The 25,188-nt window shown below is 36.0% G+C and overlaps 1 protein-coding gene across 1 annotated transcript in view; it reads right to left on the reverse strand.

The window, feature by feature from the left end:
• Positions 1-25,188, reverse strand: part of LOC113081272 (voltage-dependent calcium channel subunit alpha-2/delta-2-like) — a 129,753-nt gene that overhangs the window by 24,260 nt on the left and 80,305 nt on the right. The window contains exons 7-14 of the mRNA XM_026253346.1: positions 22,185-22,316; positions 22,036-22,093; positions 11,648-11,698; positions 10,269-10,368; positions 7,101-7,262; positions 4,886-4,996; positions 4,532-4,610; positions 1,681-1,730 (exon numbers count right to left, since the gene is read on the reverse strand). Of these exons, the coding sequence (XP_026109131.1) occupies positions 1,681-1,730; positions 4,532-4,610; positions 4,886-4,996; positions 7,101-7,262; positions 10,269-10,368; positions 11,648-11,698; positions 22,036-22,093; positions 22,185-22,316 (743 nt within the window). The remainder of the gene's footprint in view (positions 1-1,680; positions 1,731-4,531; positions 4,611-4,885; positions 4,997-7,100; positions 7,263-10,268; positions 10,369-11,647; positions 11,699-22,035; positions 22,094-22,184; positions 22,317-25,188) is intronic.

The following is a 25,188-nucleotide window of genomic DNA, read 5'->3' on the forward strand; positions in this document are numbered from 1 at the left end:
AATTTACACAAAATAATGCTTGTATCCTTTTAAAATGAAAACTACTGTATATTATCGCCCAGCTATAATCTGTGACTATAAAGCATGAAGATATCAAGATCTTATAAGCCTCAACTCCATGATTTACCGTGAAGCAGTTTTGAAAAACACTATATAAATAATTTGACTTTTCCATGAAATTAGACATTCATTAGAAGAAGTTTTTTGCAGCTTGGATATTTTTTCCTGTCAGAAATCCACCAGCATGTGCAAGCGATCGCTGTGGAAGCGCAGTTATTTTTGGCTCGGGCCGTCCACAGGGAGGAGGTGCTGAGGAGCTGCACAGGTGTGGCGATATATACACCTGTCTCACGCAGGCTGTTAGAATAAGTGGCAGCTCTCTGAATAAAATTACACCCAGCCTAATGGAACAGCTGATGGTTTATTCAAGCACCTGATCAGCTCGCCTGCGGAGAGGTTCGACGTACGCTAGGAGGGAGAAAGAGGCAGGCGGAATGGGACACGAATGAATAAAGCAAAGTTGGAATGGAAAAAGAGGGGAACAGATAGTAAAAGGTGATAGAGAGGAGATAAAGAAGAAAGGCTGAGAGAGAAGTGAAGAGCACTGAATAATCACACAGAAGAGGAGGGAAATTGGACCGACTGCTTTCGGGGAAGAGCGATGTTATTCCGGCAGGTTTCATGGGCCTCGGGAAAGATTGCTGGAGGATAATGAAAACTGTACGGAAAGTGGATTAGAGAAATCACAGTCCCGTTTGAATTTTACTGACACTATATATAGAAGTCTGTATCGCTTTATCCGTTGATCTTTATAGTTCTCTCTATGCTCTCTAGCGTGACATATATATCTCTAAAATTGGTGATAACATCACAGAGCTTCAAAGCTGGTGAAGCTGAATGAACTTACAGTGAATTGGATTCATGTATGGAGGCCTTATTAAAATGGAAAACCTGATTGGCTGCCGCAGCTGCTTTTGAAGCTGATATGAGCACACGTGTGAACGAGATAAATACTTTATTTTAATGCATCAGTATTGACTCTCACATGGCTGTTGTTGTTGTAGTTTTATAAAAGAAATGAGCCTCTCGAGACCGTGTGCTACAGTGATTTTACCACCATTAAAAGGGTTTCACTTCAAGTACTCTACTTCATGTCTAACAACAATCTGAATAAAACATCAATAACATGCACTTTCAAAATGTTAAAAAAATCTATTTAACCCCAAATTATATATATTAGGTTAGAAATATTTTTAAAAGTCTATTCTGCTCACCAAGGCTGCATTTCTACAGTAAAACAGTAATATTGTGAAATACTATTACAATTCAAAACATATATTTTTTCTATTGTAATATATTGTAAAATGCAATTTATTCCTGCGATATAGAGCTGAATTTTCATCATCATTACTCCAGTCTTCAGTGTCACATGATGCTTCAGAAATCTTTGATATCTTTAGAGATTCTTTGATGAATAGAAAGTTGAAAATAATTGAATTTATTTGAAATACAAATCTTTTGTAACATTATACATCTTTACTGTCTCTTTTAATTCATACTTGAGATTAATTATTAACATATTAATTTCTTAAAAACATATTACTGACCCCAAACATTTAAAATGTATTGTATTGTGTATATATGTAAAAAATAAACCAAGAAGCAGTAAAGAAGACTAACCTGTGTGTTGATTCTTATGGCTCCGATGGAAGGGATCTCAAAGTAGTAACCTGTTCAGAAATAAACAAACCATTAATAGAGCTAGTTAATCTGGGCGTATTTGCTCCCCACCTAAATATAGTGAGCTGACTAACTAGGCAACAACTGTAAGAGTGTGCATGTGTTATTAAATTACCTTGTTCTGACAAGAATCTAAAGCAGGTTTGATGTATTCTTTTGAATAGCAGTATTCACTGTGGCAAATTGAATGCAATCATTTTAAGGGAATTGTTGATTATAAATGTAATCTATTCAAAAGTTGATAGAAAACAGATTCTTTTCATTTAAAAACACATTATTTCATCCAGTTGTGCTCATGAATGTGTTTAATTGTTAGTTTAGCAACACACATTATATTTCAGCATGCAGACAGACTGACCGAGTGCTATGCATACAGTATGTTAGCCAGAGACAGTGCCGTGCAGCGGTTTGATGTGTGTGCCTCGTTAAGTATTCAGATGATGATTATTGAGAGAGTGGACACACAGACAGGGTCAGTATGGGCTGCTCGACACACTATCAGACACAAGTCTGAACAAAGAGCACAGCATTAGAGGTGCTGTCCTCAAAGTCTCAACAAACTTCAGACTGCCGCTTCAAACTCTCTCAACACACACAAGAAGAAAAATGAATACTTGCATATTTGACATGTTAAAGTATTACGTTAGATATTGACTTTTTTGTATATTTGTGAATTTGTCATGATGCATTAAAAATCTAACTACTGTATGTGTGGCATAGCATAAAACACAGAGATGTTCAAAACTAACAGACGTGAGAATAATTAATTGTAAACATGTTTAATGCTTTTGTTACATACTGAAAAAACACCAAAAACCAGTGTTAAAATAAAACAGATTTATATAATCCTCATTAATCTGAATCTATATTTACACAAATTCATCAGAATCAATAAAATCTTGAAATACGTAGGCATTTTAGGTTGATAGTATAGTTTTCCCCCGATGCTGTAGTTTTGAATGTGGATATTTTCTAAACAGGTACCATGTTTTTCTAATTATGTTTAGGATGAAAACACAGTCGTGGTTGAAATCATTCGGCTGAACATGAATTCAGTTCAGCCTTCACTCGGTGTGCTGTTATTGCTGTAAAGGTCACTGAACAATTTCAGTCTTGATAACTTCAGGACCAAACATTTTGTGGCTTATTTGAGCTGAAACCATCATTAACGCAGAGCTCGGGTGTAGAGTGGCTAAAGGCTGGGCCAGCAAAATACGGCTGTGATTTTCTTGCTATCCGGTATCTAAATTAAAGAAATGTCATTGGTTCAATATAAGACATGCCCAAGTGAAAACATTTGAGGTATAACGTCAGGTTACCAAAGAAAATAATCTGATCAACTCTTTCAAACTAGTTATTCACTTATAATGAAGGTAAACAGGGCCATGCACTTTGAGGGGTTTAAGAAACAGAAACATGAAATTCATGTTTTATATATGAAAAAGCTTTGAAGAATTATCTAACTATTACATACAACAACAGAATTTTGTAATGAAAAAATACAGTGGTATTTTGGTAAGTCTTTAAAAGCATATAAAAGTCGAGAATTAAAAGAGTATAAAAACTAAAACTTCTAATCAAATGAATGCGAGTCGCTGGGAATCAAAGAGACTGAGGCTCTGATTCAGCGGTGGCCATACGAGACTTCGTCTGTGTCAGTGGAGTGTGAACGAGCTCGCTGAGAGACAGCCGGTGGAGTGACTACACACACTAAGCCGTGTCAAACAAACATGTCTCTCATTGTTGCCACCAGTCTCATCCCTTGACTTGGTCATGATTACAAAACACTGAATCCATTTGTCTCTGCCTCACGGGCGACATGAACAACAAAACAATAAGACGCAGACAATCCAATGCAATCCACATCTTAACAAGCCCGTCAAAGAGCACTTTGTGCATGTTCAGAGAAGGAAACGTTGTGTATGCATGCTAACATTGCAGTGGCTGCGAATGCTTTCAGTCAGATATGGTGTCGAACACATATTCTACAGCGAAGGGAGAGAAGCGGACGTGGATGTGGGCTTTGTGAGGGTGTCAGGGGCGTTTCTCTGCCGCTTTGTGATATCGGCGAGTGAAATGAAAGCCTGGAGTCCGCTGAGAAAAGCGTGATGCTTGCTGTGCCAGACTCTGTCCCCTCACTGCCAGTCATTACAGCGGAGAACACAGCCGCACGGAGGACTAATCCTTAAGTGGAAGCACTTTTGGCTAGAGGCGCCGAGAAGTTGCGGACGTGGTTATCGCTGCGACGGCAGTTCCTCTTCGGCTAATTAATTAGAACGAAAGGAGGGTGGCAGGGGAAGTGTTCTGCAACCATTTGTTATTAACTAATCTGCTGAGAGTGAGAGTGTTTGGCTACAGGCCTGGAATTAACTTGTTAGGTCAGATAGGTCAGAATTACTCAAGCGCTATTGACCAGGATTACATATAATCTCTTAGTGATTTTACAAAATTTTGGCTTTAAAGGGATAGTTTACCCCAAAATGCTGTCAATTTCTCACCCTCAGGCCTTTCAAGATGTAGGTGATTTTTTCTTGAACACATTAGTAAAGAAGATATTTTTGTCTGAAACTGTAGTCCTTGGCAGTTCATTAAATGCAAATCAGTGGCTGCCTGTCTTTGAGAATAAAAAAGCATATCAAGAAACATAAAATGTTTTTTTTTTTTAGCAAGTTGCTATTTGCTTGCCGAGCTGTTCTTAACATAAACTGTTTCTAGGGTATCGCTAGGTGTTTCTAGTCTGAAACAGCTGAAAAGTTCAGATTTAACCAAATCTACATGCTCACTCTCTTACCCTTGTTGGCACAGGCGATCCACTGCAAAGGAGTGACGTCATAGTTGTGCTGCCCCACCGAGAATGTGAAAACTCTCACCTGTGGATGGAAGACAGTCTATTAGATCACATAATCTGTGTAGCAAATACAGAGTAGTTCCTTCTCAAGTCACGGCTTGGATGTTATCACTTTGGTCTGAAAACTTGCTCCACACAGCTAAACATCTACATATTTTGATCAGCTGTGATTTTGTTGTGTCACGTGTTATTTTCTATTTTAGAGAGGACAGAAAAACTGCTTGTTACTGGAAGGCCATTACCACACAGACGGAAACACCAGTATTGAATCGTCTGAACTGAATCGCCTCGACTCACTGTTTTATTTGGCCAGTTGTACTTCTCAAAGATGTCCTGAGCGCGATCCTCGCCCCCGTCTGTGAACATCATTATCATCTTATTGCAGTATGCTCTCGGAGCGCTGGTCTCCTGGGAGAAACAGAAACAGGAATGCAGAAGATCCGTTTCTAGGGTACAAATTTTGTACTTTGTTCAATAGATTTAAAAATTGTGCACACAATTTACTAATTTGTTCCATTGTTTTATAAATTGTGTGCACAATTTACTAATTCGTTCCCTCGATTTGCTAAATCGTGCACACGATTTATAAATCGAGAGAACGAATTAGTAAATTGTGCATACAATTTAGCAAATCGAGAGAACAAAATTGTATTTGTGTGAAGGTTTTAATACATCAAGGGAGTGAATCATGTGCAAGACTTTTTTTTTTTTTTCTTGCATGTCATGTGCGGGGCTCCGGAAATGTCCATTTATAATAACCGATGCTTGTTACGTGTATCTGATACGTGTTTAAATACATCATGAACCACTATTCAGTAAAGTAGTCTGTGAAAAACAATGCTACAGTCAGTTATTCTACTTTGAAATCTGTGTTCCATGTCGGAATGCCTGTTTTTGTTTTGCTCTGTGTGGCTCCGCCCACTTCCAGATTACCCAATAGATTTGACACCCTGGGTTGCCAGTTAGTGGAAAACACAGTGTATGCAGTCACAGAAGCCAACAAACAAACTGGATTACAGATTGCCGATTCTACCTGACCTAAAAAGCCTTGGCATTGATCCAAAATAAGACATATTTTCACAGAATTCACTACACAAATGACCTAGGCTATAACAGTTTCCCATTTGGCACTCGCACATGTGTCCAAGCACTTATCCATGCGTGTGTGTGCGGGCACGTCTGTTCCTCTAATCATACGTCTGCTTTTGTGCCAGCTGCCGGCGACTGTCCTATCTCTGATGAGTTAGCCAAAAGTCCCCTCTCCCTATCCCATCCAATCACAGCTGTCACTGACATTCGGCCTACGCCACATCACTCTGACAAGATTCTAATAAAGATAAATAATACTGCTGCAATTACAAATTTACAGCGCTCTCTTCTCGGCCTATCAGGAGTCGGCAGGCAGAAAAATTAAAATGGCTTGTGGATCTGAGAGCGACAGTGAAAGTCAGAAAGAACGAGTCTTTCTGAAGAGAATACAGATTTGTCTGTACCTCACCAATCAAGCCATCACGATCTGTTTGAGCAGCAGTCGGCCAAAACTAAAATACTTGTGAGGAAGCCACACAAATCTCTCACCACTGTACACTCCATCAACATGCTTCTGCATTATTATATTTATTGTGGTCTCAAACATTTCTCCTCAGATTCTTTCAGCAAGATCATTTAAGGCTTACTGAATCTATCGCCTCATTTTGTCTGTTTTTATTGCTCAGAAATATGAGAAAAAGCTGACACTTAAATTGAATATAACTGTGAACTCTGTTAAATCTCTGAACACTTTGAAAAGGCAGCATCTGAGAATACAATTTTCCGCTGAGTTGGTAAGAGGATGTTTTGGCACTTACAAATTTAACTAAGCCAAATCCAGCTAAATCTAGCAAAAAAACTCTCTTTGGGAACATCCAGGGATCTCCTCAAAGGTAAAATGAATAATAGCTGAAGTAAATCATTTTTTTTTATTCTAAAAAAATATATATATCTATATTTTTACTTAACATTTGAGTTTGATATGCATGCCCAAGGTGGATTTTCTCAACATTGAAAAAATATTTTCTCATTTATTTCTCTAGTCTATTTATTTATATTATTAATTTTATTCAGCAAGAATGCATTTTTAATATTACAAAATATATCTATTTCAAATGAATGTTATTGTTCAGCTTTGCATTACATGAATATATTACATTTAAAATTATTTATAAATAGTAATACTATGTCACAATATTGCTCTTTATGCTGTATTTTTGATCAAATCTGGTGAGCATAAGAGACTTCTTTCAAAAACATGAAAAAAATGGCACCAAACCCAAACTTCAGATAGTTTAGTTAGTTTATTAAAACTGAACTTACTTGTGTGTCAGTGATCAAGCACTTCAAATTAAAGATAATTAATTCACATCACAGGAAAAGAAAAAAAGAAAAAGGATACATGTCCTCTTAAAATCTGAATACAAAATTCCAGTGTATCTACATGTAGATAACTATGAAGACATGAGTGTGTGTGTCTTACGTTTAACAGCTGGTCAAAGGCAAACTGAAAGCCGGTCTTGTAGTCTGTCGTCCCCTTGGCTTGCATGTTCATCACAGCATCTTTAAAGATCTTCTTGTTTTTTATGTTGGCTTGGACCAGCGTGGTGAAGCAGGGCACCACGGCGTACGCTTTCTCATTGAACTGACAGAGAGACAGACAGACAGCAGCTGCTTCAGCAAGTCCATTAAAAGCTTCATTATTCATCTCCATTAGATCTCACAGCATCATCATTTCTGCTGTTAACACTCGCTAATGGAGTCACTTCTTCACAATTCATAATTTGCTTCCACTACAGATGAATCAACTCGGATGGAACCTGAAATCTATTTCAAATCTATTCCACAACACTAATCATCTGGATGGTTTAATAGTGCTCAAATTGGAACATTTTTACATGCGAGTCTGTTTTGATCATGAAAAACACACTGCTGTTATGTTAAAGGGTCCTGAGTGGTTGACAAGGTGTTTCTATGCGGTTGCTAAAGTGTTCTGGGCGGTTACTTGTTTTTTGGTCCATTTTAACATCTGTCAAGTGAAAAAGAAATAGCAAACTTCTTCACTGAAAGCATACACAAATAGATGCATTTTCTTAAGAAGCAAAATTGTATAAGATATGTGACATGAATATGTCTACAATTAACTGAAAATTGTTATTTTATTTATTGTTTATTTTACAATCATAAACACAGATCCCACTTGTTATTATTTACACTTAAAAAACAGTTTACACTAGTACTAAAGGTTTTCTTTTTTTTTTCTTTTGACACAATATCTTTGAAAGCTTGTTTCTACAACAGGATAAAAAAAAAAATAAAAAAAAAATTATTTGCTACTTTTTATCTCATAATTCTGAGTTTATATCCCACAATTCTGACCTTTTTTCCTCTGAATTGCAAGAACATTTTGAACTGTGAGATAAAAGTTACAATTACAATTATTTTTTATTTTTATCCCACGGCAGAAACAAGATTCCATAAATACCTGTAGCATCAGTACAGCTTTACTTACTGAATGCACAGAACTCAGCATAAAGCATTTGTGTGTGTGTGTGTGTGTGTGTCTGAGGAAGCACAGCTGTGAGGTACATCCGGCTGTCTTGATTACAAGGTTTCACACTGCAGGTGCGGAGGAAATAAAATGCCAATGCAACAAAGAGAAATGGCTTTCTAAAACTGCCTACAGAAAAGAAAACTCCATTTGAGATGCCTTTTACTCTTCTTTAAAAGAGACGGGATTAAAGGGAGAAAATCTACTCTGATTCATTAACTAACCATGTTTTTGATTTGGACTAATTCGGTTCTTGAGTTCAGATCACTGACTCAGTGATGCCTCAGCTCACTTTAAGGGAGATTATCAGCAAAAATTGACTTATATTTCAGCCAATTTATCACACAAAACTATCATGGGCTACTTTTACAGACCATAGACCAGAGTTATTGCTATAGCATCTGGATGGAGAAGAGTCACCGGAAGAGTTTGAATCTCTCTTTTTGTGTTTCACAAATAAAGAAGAATGCGTGACACAAACCTAATTGTAAAAGTCTGAAATGCTCCTTTAAAAAGCCATAAGGTTTCACTTTGATTTCATGATACTTTAGGCGTCTGGAGGTCAACGGCATTGAACACACATAGTGACTCTTATGTGGTCTAAGACTGCTTTTCTTCAGCGGGCTGTAGAATGAGCCGTGTTCCGGCTCAGATTATGATGCTCATTTTGCGCTCTCAGAGCCAGGATTAGGAAACACACACTAAGAGCCCCGGATCAACCCGGATTACTGGTGTGCTACTGTTTCATTATGTGTGTGCGTCTGTATATGTGCATGCATACTTGTGTGGGTTGCATTTGTGGGCTGCTATTGTGCAGTTGCAATAATGAACCCGCCGTAGATTAAATGTTACTGTGCATTCTGCATTTACATTATCATACAGGTTTAGATTCATGGAGGATTCACAGATCTGAATATTAATCTGAGTGTTGTCTCAAATGTATTCAATCAGAATAACAGCATATTCTCCATTATCAAGCGATGCAACTCACTTCAGCTATATATATATATATATATATATGACACTGTTGTTAAGACTTCATATTTTCTTTTAATAATGAGATTTTCTGTCATTAAAATGTTTTTTTCCCCCCTGTAATAACGAGATAATGTGTCTTTAAAATGATATGTTGTCTCATAATAACAACATATTATATCCTAAAAATGTTTTTCACATAATAACAAGATTTTATATTTTTGAAAACAACATTTTTTTTCCACTGATGTTTAATGTCAAGTTCAACCAGGTTTCTTGTCAAAATTGGCAACTCCTCTGACAATAATGTAGAAATTTGATTATGCTACTAATCAAAGAAAGAAATATAATATACTGTCATAACGGGGAAAACTATGTTTTAAAAATGTCAATAGAAGTGATAAAATGATAAAATATATCGTTTCAATGAAATAACATCTGGTTATTATGAGAAAATTACATTTTAATGAGAAGTATCTCAGTATCTTGTTATTATGAGAAAATATATAGAGTGGGAAAAAAATCCTATATGTATGTGGCAGAATAATAATATGAAATATTATAATAAAAAATATTGGTAACACTTCAATATTAACTACCATGAACAAACAATGAACAATATATTTGTTAATATTATTTTCACAGTGCATTGACTAATGTTAACAAACACAACTTTTGATTTTAATAATGCACAAGTAAATGTTGTAATTAACATTAACTAAGATTAATAAATACTGTAGAAGTATTGTTCATTCTTAGTTCATATTGACTAAAGTAGTTTACTTATGTCAACCAATGGACCTTATAGTAAAGTGTTACCAAAATATTTCATTAGAAATATTACCTTAAATAATTATTAAATATTACTACATATTACCACACACACACACACACACACACACACACACACACACACATATATATATATATATATATATATATATAATTAATAATACAAATATTTATTAGTATTACTTTATATAATTATTAAATATTAATTTATATAATTATTTATATTGATAATAAGACAAAACAGTAATGATAATACAAATACAATGTACTGTATAAAAAATATATGAAATTTGGCCTATGCCATTATTAGTTGATACTATTCAAAAAACCTACCCGAGCCACATTTACGTAGTCGTCATCAGAAAGTGTGTCCAGCATCTCGATGACAGAGGTTTTCATCAGCTTCAGGGTCAGTCCACTGACACTGCCGCTCCTACAAACACACAGAAAACACACATCAAATGCATCACATGCACAGAACGCAACATTTATCTATCAAACCCGTCATGTCTCAAAATGGCACTGTACAGAAACAAAAGCCCAAAACTGCCGTTGCCAAGCAGACGTTGTTGCTAAGTGTCTCCCCAGTTCCTGTCCATCAAAAGTAAACCGTAGACGGCACATTAAAAAGTGCAATCTCCACAAAGAGAATGAAGACATTCGATTTGCAAAAACAAAGTACATTTAAATTCTATGCTGCAAATTGGATTTATTAATAGCCTACAGCAGCTACTGAAAAAGCAATCACAGAGCACGAGTTCATGTGTCATTTGGCTTCCAGAGTTAGAAGGGTTAATAAAGCAGGGCACACTGGGAAAATAAACCCCTGGTGACAGCACTATTGTCTCATGCTTCCAGTTGTCACAATGAGATCAGTCTAAGATTGTCAGAAACGTTCAGTGTGATGGTGCTCTTGATTGGCATGAGATTGCTTTGGAAAAGTGACAGCTGCAATCGGTGTACTTTTTAATTAGATATCGGTATCTATTTAAGGCTATGGAGGATTGCCAACAAGTCACAATTAACCTCCATTAAGCAGTTTTTCTTGAGAGGTTTACTTAAGAATATTAATGTTTTTTTTTTTGGACATTATGCACATAATGTGTGATTGAGGCAATCACTTATTTGCTAAACTATGCAGAAGTGTTTCTAATGACTCTAAATGCACAGCACTTAAGGTTTGATAACTAAAACATTTCAAAGGAAGGATGATTCACTAAACGTGGCATTTAACAACAAAATAATTATTTCGATATTGCATTACATTATAGCTAAAATTATGATGCAATGAAAAAAAATGCTATGAATACTTTTCACTGATTGCATCTGTAAACACATCTGTTTATGTATGATGCAAAAGCGTTTTTTAGATTATGCATTTTAAAGGTCAGATAAGATCGGAGTCGCAGGGCGCTTTAAATTCTCCACCAGCAGCCCAGATATCAGCAACAGTAATGCCATTTTTCATTGCATATAACCTCTAAGTCATATTTGCAGGAACACTGTAGCATTTTGATGTTGAGGCATGAGGTTAATAAGATGGAATAACGTTCTTCTCAGCAGACAGGTGGCAGTACAGCACCACACTGCTGTTAAGGCATCATAAACAACACATTTATCAACACAGATGACAGACAGTGTGGTCATGCAGTGCATATGAGACACACAGAGAGATGGATCGAGAGTGTGTGTGTGGTCAAGAGGATACTTACACATCCACGATGATGACCATGTCCTTTGGGGAAGAAGCTCCCTGAATGTACCTAGCAAAAGTACAAAACAAGACTAGTCAGTGCTGATATTTGATTTAAATGGCTAAAATAAAACAATAAGCCATAGAGGCTGTGAGTTACGGTGATTTTACCATGATTAAAGGCATAATATGAAGTATGAATATGAAGCTTTTATAAAACAACATATATAAAGTAATATAATTAATAAGCCAAACTAAAGGTGTTTTACAGCCAAAAAACACCGCAACTTAGCCTATGATCCATACTGTACCACACATGACACAATCTAATACATGTCTTCTGTCGTCTGATTGACAGTTTACACTATTTAACAAGCTAAAGACCTTTAACTGTAAAGCTGGTGCTTCACGTGCCTTTTTGATGTGAAATCTTTACTGATTTTATAAACGCAAGAATAACTTTTCTATTGATGAAGACTGAAGCAACTTAGGTTTAGCTTAAGCTTATTATCTGTACATATTTTTTATTTTTGAAAAATGATGTTCAAAGGTGAGTATCAGCTTTGATCATCAGGCTTTTGAGGAACGCTTATTTGATCATCTCTCAATCATCACTGCATTGCATTGCATTATGTGTTTTGTGACGACAGAGCTTTGATAATAAAACTACGCATTTAAATATCATCTTACTATAATCATAGACATACAGTATATATACAATATATTGCGAAAACTAAAATTTAAATGCATTTAATGTAAGATAATTTGTGATACTGTTATAAAGATCTCATTGATTTACATTTTAGTTTACTTTCTGGACTTATTGCATATTTTAGCTATTTAAGGGTGTTTTTTGTACTTGAGTTTGAGCTCCATTTTGAGCTCCATTTTCTCCAATCTATATCAAACTATATGAGACATAAAAGCCTGATCAAATTTGATACACAACAGAAGACATATATACAAAAAAAAAAAAAGAAGTATATTGTGTCTACATATTCAAAAAACTGACTATCATTTGATAAATCAAGTCATTTCACATACATTTAAGCACATTTTAATAGAAATGGTTCACCAAAGCTTATCATAAGTCCTATTTTCAAGCTCATTATCCCAAATCAAGCTTTGACTTGTCTTGTGTTTGCGCTAAGCTAACTTCTAAGTCTGAGAAGCACAGCGTCAGGTGAAACATCAGGCGTTTATTCTTAGCCTGACTCATCTGACAAACACATTATGCAGTCCGCACGTCTCTCTGTGTCTTTGTGAAAGCACTAGCAGCAAGTAGAAACACTTTGTCTTTAGCCATTTTTAGCAAGGTGCTCAATTTGAGTGCATAAAGACAATGAGCGATGCATGGCACTTTTGTGTCACCGACAACAAAATAAATAAATAAAGGGCCTAATGCAGCATCTGTCCACCGCTGATAGAGGCTGACACACAGAAAACACTAGTGCAGCCGTTTTCACTTTTCCCCGTGCAATTAAAAACACATTACACCTGACAATCAGAGCGAGAGACTGATGGACGTCGTAAAGCTGTAGTCTAAAGAGCTGGAAAACGTGGTGAGGTGATTGGCTGTAGTGCAGACAGGTAGTTAGCGCTTTGTGCTCGCAGGAGCAGACCGATCGTCTAGGGTCTCTTCTGTCGCGGTAATCAGGCTGAAGAGGCGACGTGAGAAGTGGTGCCAGGTGGCCGCGGCTCGTTGAGGAAGGGTTTTGAAGGATGGCTAAGTTCTGGAAAAATGGAAAAGCCCTGGCGAGCCACAACACAACACAAATCTAACTAGCGCACTCCACTGCAAACCTGTACGCTGAACTCTGACCCTCATTTTGGTGGCCAATCCGGTCGTAATGCCACTGGAGGGTGCTAGATGTGGAACGAGGACTATTAGAGTTGGCTGAAAGGACAAACACAGCTGAAAGACTGTAGCTCACAATACCAGTGCTCAGACATGAGTACAAAGCTTTTGGCTGTCGAAGTGGGTGAAATGAAATTAGTTCTTGATAACTGAAGATGCTACCTGAAAGGTTAGACCTTCTCCATGAGAGCTGGCTATAAAAAGAGTGTTTTTTTAAGTACAGTGGTACTACCTTTATCAGTTTAATTACCAAAGTATTTCATTTGAATGAGTTTAATGTGAGTGAAAAAGGGAGACAACTTTTATGCTTCTGGTACAGCAGTATGGAAGTATTTGAACGTCTATTACGTTTATGTTAAACAAATTGTCTATTCAAATCATTTTACTATCTTAAAGTAGTGACGACTAACTCGTCTGTGTCGTCAGACATCTATCTATCTATCTATCTATCTATCTATCTATCTATCTATCTATCTATCTATCTATCTATCTATCTATCTATCTATGGTGATTTTCCATATTTTTGAAGCTTACAGCTGCAGTCCTTATTTATTTCTAAATGCATATCCAGCCTAGAACGCTCTGTCCTTTTGCGCTTCATGGTAAGACGTCACACAGGTTGTGAACGATATGAGAGTGTAGTTTAATTACTTAATTTAATTACAGTATGCATATCTTATAGCTTAACACGCTTACCTCAGTGCTCTCAAACAGGAAAGTACACAGTATGACACCAGGCACCAAAATTAATTTCTGCGAGAAACAGAGAGGTATTTAAAATTCCTCCCAGTTCTGTTTGCTTTTATGCAATCAATCCACAGCGCACTGGATTCAGTTTGTGCCGTGTTTGCTAATGTTCTCACTTCTAATAGTGTCGCCCTGTTTTTCTGATCAAACAAACACACATTTCCATGAATACAGTTTCAGTAAACACAGGAGGCATAATTGGAGGTTGAGAGGAGAGCATTAGGAGCAACGATAAAACTCCAATAAAAAACAATCCAATTTTCCAAGCATACCGCATGATGAAAAATCAATGGACTAAATGAAGGAAATTAGATTATATATGTGTGTGTGTGTGTGTGTAAAACACAAAAACATGTAAACTATGTTAAAAATTACTATTTAATTTATATATAAAAAATAAATTTTATCTAAATATAATTTTATATTTTTTATATTACATTTATTAATAATATTAAACTAAATGTATCAGGATTTATGTCCAATTAATGTGATACATGATTAAAACAATTTTTGTCAACAAATATTTGTAGTATAGCTACGCCATAAGTGTGAATGCACCTTAAAATCAACATAAAATCTAAATTGATTCATTTATTTTTTGATTAATTCTCATACAGAGGCTTTTCAGGATTTAGTCTTTTTTTTTTTGTGAAAAAACGGCTCGGAAAATAACAACAAAAAAGTAAAATGCCCTGTTGACTTCATGAGAAAAGCTGACAAAACTAGCACAAAGTCTTTGGTCGACAGTAAAAGGTACGATTAACTGTCAGTATCATGGTAATTTTCGCACTCCAGTCTATATTCCTCTCAACTCTGTGACACTGACGTTCCTGATCTTTGCTCAGCTCACTGTACCATCCGTGGATCAGCCTGATGGATCCAGATGTGCAGTTTCTGCATGGATTGCACTCCGTAATTACCCCTCCACCGAAGCCCAGCGATGCCATTCCTTCCCAGTCATTACCCACAATCCCCAGCGCCCCGGCCAGGTGACATGCAGATGGGCCATCACTAAACACACGCTCAAGAAGGACTATCAGCAGCACGGTCATCCAGAGCGTCTTCTGCGGCACCGCCAAACCTTTGGACCCACCTACTCAATCTTTATTATTCAAAAATTATCATAAATATAAATAATGAAGCCATCCTAGCTATGAAAAACACAATGGAGTATAAAAACTAGTGACCAAACAGTTTTCCTCTATATTCCATCTCTGCTTCATGAAGTGCACCATGTGATGCTCTCAAACAGGACGGAGCATGTATGATGATGTTTTTCCTTCACAAAAAAATACAATTCATATTCATGCAAAATAAAATTTGATTTACAAATGTATAAAAGTACAAGTGGGGCTTTAGATTTTTAATGTTTAAAAAAAATAATGAAAAAGTCAAGTGTGTCCTAATTTCGACTGGTAAGATGGAGACAACCTGGATCTAAAATAAACTTGCAAATGGCAAGTGATTTGATGTTTAAATTTATACATTCAGAAGATGCTTTTATTCAAAGCAATGCACAAATGAAGAACATCACAAACAATTTTCCTTAAGAGCCAACAATATTCGTAGTGCCATGTTTAAAGTATAAACTGGATCAAAAGTGTAAAGCAGGAAAGACAATAAATAAATTAATAAATAATTTTATATTTGAATATTTTATTTAAATAAATACATTAAATAAAATGTATATATAAATACATTTATTTAAACTAAATAAGAGCATATTATATAAAATAAAATAAAATAAAATAAGCTAAAATAATAGCATATATTGTGTTGAGTGTTTTCTATGATCGTCAAGGTATACATTTGATCTATTTATTATTTTATCAATAGATCAAGTCTTTGGGAACTGAACCCATAACGCTTGCATTGCTACTGCCACACAGATCAGCTACAGGAGTGTATAAATACATTCTGTTGTTCTCTTACATTATTTAGCTGCTTTTCCTTTCTTTCCAGCTGAACGTCATACATTAACCAGCCTTTCTGTGTAACGCATTATCTTTTAAAATATTTTGACTTTCACCAGTCTGCAAAGCAAAAGGAAACCCTTTACAATTTTGTATTATATATATATATATAATTTTTTTACACATTTTCTAGTAAAGCATACTTTGAATAGTATTTAATTTAATTTGATAAATTAATCAAAATAGCAAGTGATATCCAGTTATCATCTGTGGAAATAATTTATGAGTTTGTTATTTTTCTATTCAAACGTACTTTAACAAATAACTGGTAAAATAATTTTGAAAAAAAGGTCAATATAAATGCAATGCATTGTGGGAAACAACCAAATTCAGCAAAATGTTCAATAATATATTACATATTTTTCTGCATACTATGAACCAAATAATGCAGAAACAGTACAATGTTCCGTACATAGCACAATAAAAAAAAATAAAAAAATTCCTCAAAATTTAACTTGCTTTTGACAAGTGCTCATTTCAGACAGAATGGAAAAGACAACACTGTACGCACGACACGTGATTTCAAAATAAAGTAGCAGCAGAAACCCAGAAAATGCCAAGCATTCACTATAATACTTCAGCATCATCATGCACAGTAAACAGGTTAACCCAGTAAAACACTGCTAAAGGAGAGACAATCTCGCCGTTTGTATGAAAGCGAAGGCTGGAGGGGCTGAAAAACCTCATCACAAAAACGGCCCATTTCCAAGCGCTGACAGAAAACACATTTCCAGGGAAGGTGCTGGTAGAGTAAAAGCACGGATTGACATTGTAATGTGCCTCGTGCCGCTTTGATTGTGTTGCATTCCCTCAAATAGGAGAAAGACATTGGAATTCATGAGGTACTTTTATCACGGTGCAGCGTGGGTAAAAATCAATGCATTACCTCGAGAGCGAGTGTGTTTATGCTCTCTGACCTTGCCTGTCTGTCTCTCCCTGTCTCGCTCTCCTATTCCTGGCTCTCACGCTCTCACACTAAAAATTAGTCAATTGTAGGTGCTTATCACGGCTGAAATGATATGGTTGACTTCCACACGTGTGCAGCTGCTGGTTTCCCACTGTCACATCTGCAGGTGCGATGCAGCTCGTGACGGGGTTTACTGAAGTGTACTGACTTCACTTCCCTTTAAATACGTGTGTCTGGAGCACATGAGTGTTTGCTAAAGGAATTGTGTCTGTGTGTGTGTGTGTATGCGCTGATGGGATTTTTATTTTATGGCCCGCTGCTCTCTTAGCTCTCCTCTGGATGTGTTCTTCAACAGATTGAATTAAGATTAAAACACTTAGGCCTGTGAAGCAGGTGAGCTGTGTTAAAGAGATGTTGTCGTGTGTTTATTCCACTTTTATATGCTTGATTATTCAATAAATTGATGCAGAGATCAGCAGATCTGTATGGATGGATGACCATTCAGTTTGTCCTTTTAGGCTTTTACAGAGATTAAACTAGAGGAGAAACATACAACGTTTCATGAATTCAAAACAGAACCTCTTCCAATCTTATTTTGACATTATTTTTGTTCATTTTTGGTAATATTATGGTTCTCTGAAAAAATAGTACTGAAAACTGTGTAACATGTAACATATCCTATACCATAGTACTTTTACCATATCCAAGAATAGCATGGTAATTTATGTAAGTACTAAAATATAAAACTGGTAATTACTGGTAATACTATGGTACTTTAAAATATACCATTGTAATGTAATTCATGTACCATGGTACTTCCATTAATACCACAGTACTATCATAGTACATGTCTGAAAAACTATGGTACTCTTTTCCTGTACAATAGTACTGTGGCTTACCATGGTACAATGATTATAATACTATGATACTTTGAAATACTGAAATGTATGCACCATTTACAATAAAAAATACCAAAAATACTGTGGTATTGTGTGAACATGGTCCTAATATTTGGACTTTTACCATGTTAATTTCAGAGTATGCATTGAAGTACCTTGGAGTAACATGTAAAAAAGTATTATAACAGTACTATGATATTTTGAAAAATACCACGATACTGAAATTCATGCAACAGGATGTTTACATGGGCAAAAATACCATGACCGATGGTAAAAACAGTGCTTTTGCTGCCATTACTACTTTGAAATATACCATTGTAATTAAAAATTCACTTAGCATCATATACCTTTTCACTGTCTTGTAAGTGTTCATTTACAAAAAATGGACTGTGGCAGAACCATGGTATAATACTGGTATCAGACTATGGTACTTTAAAATATATATGGGACTGAAATATGCATCGGATCCCTCGTTCTATATCTGGATTTTATCACTCGACCACAAATATTAATGTAAATCAGTTTCTCAGAGTGCATTTGCACTGAAACAGACTGACAGTTTCACCATCAGTGTTTAATCTGACTGGAGAGCAGAAGCAGGGCTGACAGGCCTCAATCTAGTTTCGGCAGCTCTTCAAGGCGTTTTGAGCAGCTGCCATAATATTTACTTAGGAGCCAGATTGACTTTTCTCAGAAATCAATATGTGCTTTGGCTGTGCTGAATATCTGCTACGCTGGGCTGAACCTGCATGGTAATGGCTTCTCTGTAACCCTCCGATAACAAAACATACAGTACACCTCTCTCTGTTTCTCCTTCAAACTCTTCCAATCAATCCTCGCACCTTTAGCCGTCACTCATGCTCTCTCCTTCACTCTCCCACCATCCTTCTGTAACGTGTGCAGACATACGTTGTAATAGAGGCATGTTAATAATTCATGTCAGAGGAATTGGAGACAATTAAGTGTGTCGACTGGGCCATTCATTTTCCAGCCAGAGTCAGAGATGATGAAGAGACTGTCAGAGTGCTGATCACCTCCACCAAAGATTTCTTCAAAAGCTGCAAAAATGCTCAAATGTGTTTGAAATGTCTTTATATTTAAAAAGAAAAACGAAAAAAGGAGACAATTATTTGTGCATTAATATGCCAATTTAATTAGGTACTATTTTAATACCTGTTTTTAAACAGTAGGTAAATATATGACTTTTTTTTCACACATATATATATATAAACATATTTTTCACCAGTTTACATTTTTAAATAGCTATATAAAATATGAAATATTGCCTTACACACATATTTAATTTTTAAACATATATTTCATATTGTAAGATCTCATAAATAACTGCATTTATAATTCTAAACAAAGTGTTTTTATCATAATATCATCCTTCTGCTTCAAGACAAAGTCCTTGACATGTGAACTTGTGGTTAATAGTAGCTAATAGCTGTTAGACACTTCTCAGTGAAAACAGAGTAAACTGTAGCTGTATTGTGTTTAGCTTAGTTGCAACGCTATATAAACCAATGCAGCATCCAGTACCAGAACTATCTGTTTTAAAATAGCACAGTATATTAAAAGTTCCTTCCAAACTCCTGCTCTAGTGTCTTTGGGACATTAGCTGAGCTAAGCAGCAGGCTGTTATTTGAGTGGTCAAGCAGTGCAAGAATGTAATACACAAAGACCATAATCATGCCAACTTGACCTGACACATCCTGACTTCCCCTGCTGCCACAGCTCTGCCAATCAGAAGAGCCGAGTGCAGGTTGCCAAGCAACAGTCTCAAAGCTGCTCTGGCGATGTGTGCGGGGGGTTAAAGAGCAGCAGGCAGACGGCTAGTGTGACACATGCTTAGATGCTAGCGCTGCTGCTACAAATGTGCCAAAAGTAGAGCGCTGTAATACCTATAAAGAGCCATTCAGCATTCACACAAATCAGAGTAATCTTCCTCTGCCATCTCTGCTCACCTGGCCCAGTTTGTTTTACAAGTGAATCACCTGAGCACTAACTGCCATGTGACTAATCACCAGATAACGAACGAAAGATTGACTCGTTCTCGAGTCAAGAACCGGTTGACTAATAAAATTAAATGAATATAATTATAATTTAATATAAATATAATCATACATTTACAGAATTTTTGTAAATAAAACAGCTTTAAAATGTGTCTTATCCCATAATTATTGACAGTTGGTCAGTTTTGCTGTACTGATGGTTTTGTTTTTGTTTTAAGTGTCACAAAATAAGAATCTGTTATTGCATTGATGCCTCACATGATTTATTTTTTATGCATCATATGATATTTTGATTTGAGTCCAATAATTTTGAACAAAAGCAGAAATAAAGTCAAATAAAATATCTTTCATCTGTAAATGTGAACTGTGAATTTGTATAAAAAGATATTTAATATTCTGGAATATCAGATTACATGGATGCATCATATACAAACATTTTTTATGCTTATCCTGTGATATGCACCATAATCATGAAATGAATTGCTTATTAAGACATCTGAGGAGGAGTTTGGTGATACCTCACACCGCACAAACCCGCATACTGTAGACGTATGAAAACAGAAGCAGCATGTGGAGCATTCATCATCCCTGCGCTTATAGAGCTGTTGTGTTTCTGTACAGCACCGCTAGCCTACACACTCACAAAAGCATTAAAAGCAACTCATTATGTCTGCAGAGCGTGTTGCATCACAACAAAAACAATGTAGAGCTCGCTCCGGCTCATCAGCAACATTAGCGCTTTGTCAGCCAAACAAGCTAACTAGCTGCCTGCTCATGTTGTTTGTCTTTAGGTTAAAAGCTTCTTACAGGTATATTGGGGATTGCTTTTTTTTGCACCAGAGACACTTTCCCTGAGTGTGAACTTAATTACTCTGTCAAAGAAGAGGCTCATTAGCAGCTCGCTTAGACTCCCATACTCTGGGAAACACCGCGGCACGCTCATCCAGCCGGCTAACACGCCAGCACCCGATAACAAGTTGTTTTCCATTTAAATACCTTGCTTTTCCACCTAAATAGCTTTTTCTTTCTACATTAAGTTGACAAATATGTATTTCTGTGTGCAGGGGTGATGTGGCGTAGCGGCTAAAGTTATGCCTTCGATCATGACACCTAACCCTGGGCTAAACCTGAGGGGACTGTTCCTGTGACAGGTATAGTGTAGTATATTTCCACTTCATAAATGTGCATGAAAGAAGGCATGAATACTGTCAGCAAAATAAATAAAAAGAAAATGTCTGAATAAAATGAAATCAAACAACTTCAGCTAAATAAACAACTTATGCTCAATTAAATAAACACAATAACTTAATAAATACACAAGTAAATAAATAAATAACTTTGCAGAATTAAACCGATTAACAAATGACTTCAGCTTAAAAATGCATAATGATAAATACATATTTTACGCCATCTACGTAAATAAATGCATAAATACATGCATAAATCAATCTAATCAAATCTAATAAAAATAAAATAATTTCAGCCAAATATATAAATATATAAAAATAATTGTTAAATAAAACATAATTACATAACAATTAATTAAAATAATTTAAATCTTAATACTCTTTTTTAATACTTGATATTTTAAATATTGTACATTTAAATTCAGCTAAATAAATTCTGCTCAATTAAATATAACTTCAGCTGAATAAATGAATGAACGAACGAATGAATGAATGAATTCGGCTAAAAAAATGAATTCTGCCAATTTTCCATTGATTTCCTCTTCACAGCTAGGTTTTATTCTCATTTTGGAGGTTGCATCTGAGCCAGGCTTGTGCCCACACAGAAAAAAGCTTGCTAAAGCATTAACTTACTGGTGTAGGAACGCAACGACGCAGGAAATCATAATGTAAAGTCTTCCCTATAGATCTGTCATGAGCACATGGGGACAGACTGACCCCGCTGACTTCATTTGAACTTCACACGCTTGCTTGCTCTTCGCAGCAGAGAAAACAACAAGATCAAAGTCAGACTGAATCCTCTACCAGCTGACGCTACTCACCACGGGCGTCTCCTCACATCGTACAGGTCAATCTTGTTGGGTGCTCTCCACTTTGTGGCTAGAGAGGGAAAACACAACACACTAAGGGTTTGCTGGCAGAAATGGATGTAGTGTGGATTACAGAAGAGTTTCCTACAGAAGAGCTTTACCGGGGTAGTATCTGGTGACTCCAGTGGCGCTGCCGAACACCTGCCAGCGCAGCGAAGGATCCTCACGACTGTTTTCAATGAAGATCCTCTCCAGAGACTGAGTCCAGTTCAGCTCGTTCAGGATCGTGGGAGCTGCAGGAGACACCGTTACCAAACATTACAGTCTGTGGACAAACCTTTTACTATTTCAAACTGGACAAGCTTCAGTTTGAAATAGTAAATTAATATTTTTCCATAAAATATTAATCAGTTTAAACTATTTATTACAGTATTAACAGTTTTCAACATTGATAATAATAATAGTAAATGTTTCTTGAGCAGCAAATGAGTATATTATAATGATTTCTGAAGATCATGTGACATTGAAGACTGGAGGAATGATGCTGAAAATACAGCTTTGATCACAGAAATAAATTACATTTGACAATATATTCAAATAGAAAACAGTTATTTAAAATAATATTTTGACTTTTTTTGTTAACTGCTTAATGATATAATAAATAAATGCAGCCTCTGTGAGCATGAAACACTTCTTTGAAAGGCATAAAAAAAATCTGATACTGATTCAAAACTTTATTTTCCATTAATCTTTTTTATTGCAATGTTTATTTTGCAATTTTGCAACTTTCCTCAAATTTTCTTGATATTCTGTGCTTTGTCACAATATATGCACTTTCTACAAATAGAATTCATCATTAACAATGTTAATGATATAAGACAATCCACAGAGGTGATCTGTTGAAGTAAATGCTAAGTAAAGAGACACGTGGTCTTTTAAACTGCTGACAAAAAATCCTCAAATGTGACCCTGGAGCACAAAAGCAGTATTACCTCTCTGGGGTATATTTTTATCAATAGCCCAAAAAAACATTGTATGGGTCAAAATTATCGATTTTTCTTTTAATGCCAAAAATCATTAGGAATATGACCCTTATGACTGGTTTTGTGGTACAGGGTCACATATCCACAAACAATATCAGACCAAAAACGAGAGGCAGATGTTTGTGATAACCGAGACACTCGCATCAGAGCTCCATTAATATGGAAATATTCAGAGAGGCCAACGGTCAGACACCATCTATCCCTGCGGTGCCCGAGGAGAGCGGTCAGACATCACGCCTGACCTTGGACAAGGTTATCACTGTATGGAGGGAGAAACCACCCACTTCTGTTCTACACACACACACATACACACCAGGAAAGGAGAAGCTCAAGATCTTCTTATTCTCCAGTTCTTTAGCATCTACTGTGTGTACTGGTGCTTTAAAGAACTAAAGATGCAAAGATACAACCAATGACACAATGACAAATCCTGAACTAGATGCTACATTTTATAAGTGGCTAGAGAGCATATTATCGGACACAGTTTGTATATACTTCTGTCAAAACATATAAGTCTTTGGTCCATTTTAGTCTTTGAAGAGAAAAACTGTATATTTTAATACTACTGTTCACAAGTTTTGCGGTTAGAAAGATATTTTTATTTTTAACGAAGTTTCTTCTGCACACCACGGCCGCATTTATTTAATCACAATACAGTAAAAACAGTAGTAATGTGAAATTATATTTTTTACAATATTAAATAGCTGTTTTCTGTTTGAATATATCTTAAAATATCATTTATTCCTGTGATGCAAAGCTGTATTTTCAGCATCATTTTCAGTCTTCTGTCACACGATCCTTCAGAAATCATCTTATATGCTGATTTGCAACTCAGTAAAATGTTGGAAACAGTTGTGATACATTTTCCTCCAGGATTTATTGATAAACAAAAAGTTCAAAAGAACAGAATTTATTTAAAATATTGAAATATCTTTAATTTCACTTTTAATGTTACTTTCAATTTAATGCATCCTTTTTTTAAACAAAAGAATTATATATAATTTTAATTATTAAGAACTTTTTACTTTGTACACTAGCTTTTTGATGACCTTAAATTTAGCAGAACTAATCTAAAAGCCACAAAAAAAGAGGTCTTTGTGCTCGGTCATAAAGCGAATAAATCCATCTTAATGTTAGATCAGCAAGGCAGGAAATGCCCTTAATAAAAATGCAAAACTAAAACAGTGTCTGAAAACAAAGGCAGCAGTCTTACTCATTTGCTAACCAATAATTGACACAAAATAAAACAGTTCTGCATGAAAATACAGAAGCTGGCTTACAAAAATGCACCAGAACATCATGTCTGATGATCTCGAACTGATTCAAGTGAGCTTTAGAGAAGACTAAACTAATGTTTGATGATAATTTCTATCTCAGTTCGATGAAGGAATGTTCTGCACACACTGGATTTGGTTGTGTCTTGATATCATCCCACCTCTGTAGAACGCTTGAACAGGTGCGCTAGCTTCTCTCTAAGCGTGTACTCCACTTTTGTCACATGCTGTTTGTCTCAGAGAGCAAGTCAAACTTTTGCCAGGTGTCTCACTCTCTCATCTGTCTGTCTTCTCCGCTCAGCTCTCTGTTGTCCTCCTCTGTCTCTGTTCATTATGCTCAGCGTGTCACTAATGTCTCTCCATCTTTTGTGGTCTCTCCGTCGCTAGCGTCTGATCCACAGCTACCCACCTCCATGACACACAGCGCAAACGCTGACCTGACACTGCCAGAAAACATCCTCCACCATCCATCTCTTCCTCTTCTCTTTTCTTCCGCGTTGAACGAACACTCTCTCATTCACTTTCTGCTTCCTTATCTTTTTTCTGCAGTATGCAGTCGGCTCCCAGTTTGTCAACTTTCTGTATGCGTGCAATAACTGGATGATGAACTACATTTGACAAAATGTGCATGAATGTATGCATGCATCCAGAGCACATGAAACTGCATCCCACGATGCATTGCAGTTCACATTGCACTATTAGTCTCCCTCAAATTGCCAAAAGTGTGTGTGTGTGTCTGTGAGAGTTTTTGAAAGACTTTTATGCTCACAAAAGCAGCTATTATGTGATTAAAAAAAATGTGTTAAAAACAATTACATTTAAAAATATTATTACAATTTAAAATAACT

The sequence above is a fragment of the Carassius auratus genome, unplaced genomic scaffold (genome assembly GCF_003368295.1).
Source record: "Carassius auratus strain Wakin unplaced genomic scaffold, ASM336829v1 scaf_tig00033555, whole genome shotgun sequence".
NCBI lineage: Eukaryota > Metazoa > Chordata > Actinopteri > Cypriniformes > Cyprinidae > Carassius > Carassius auratus.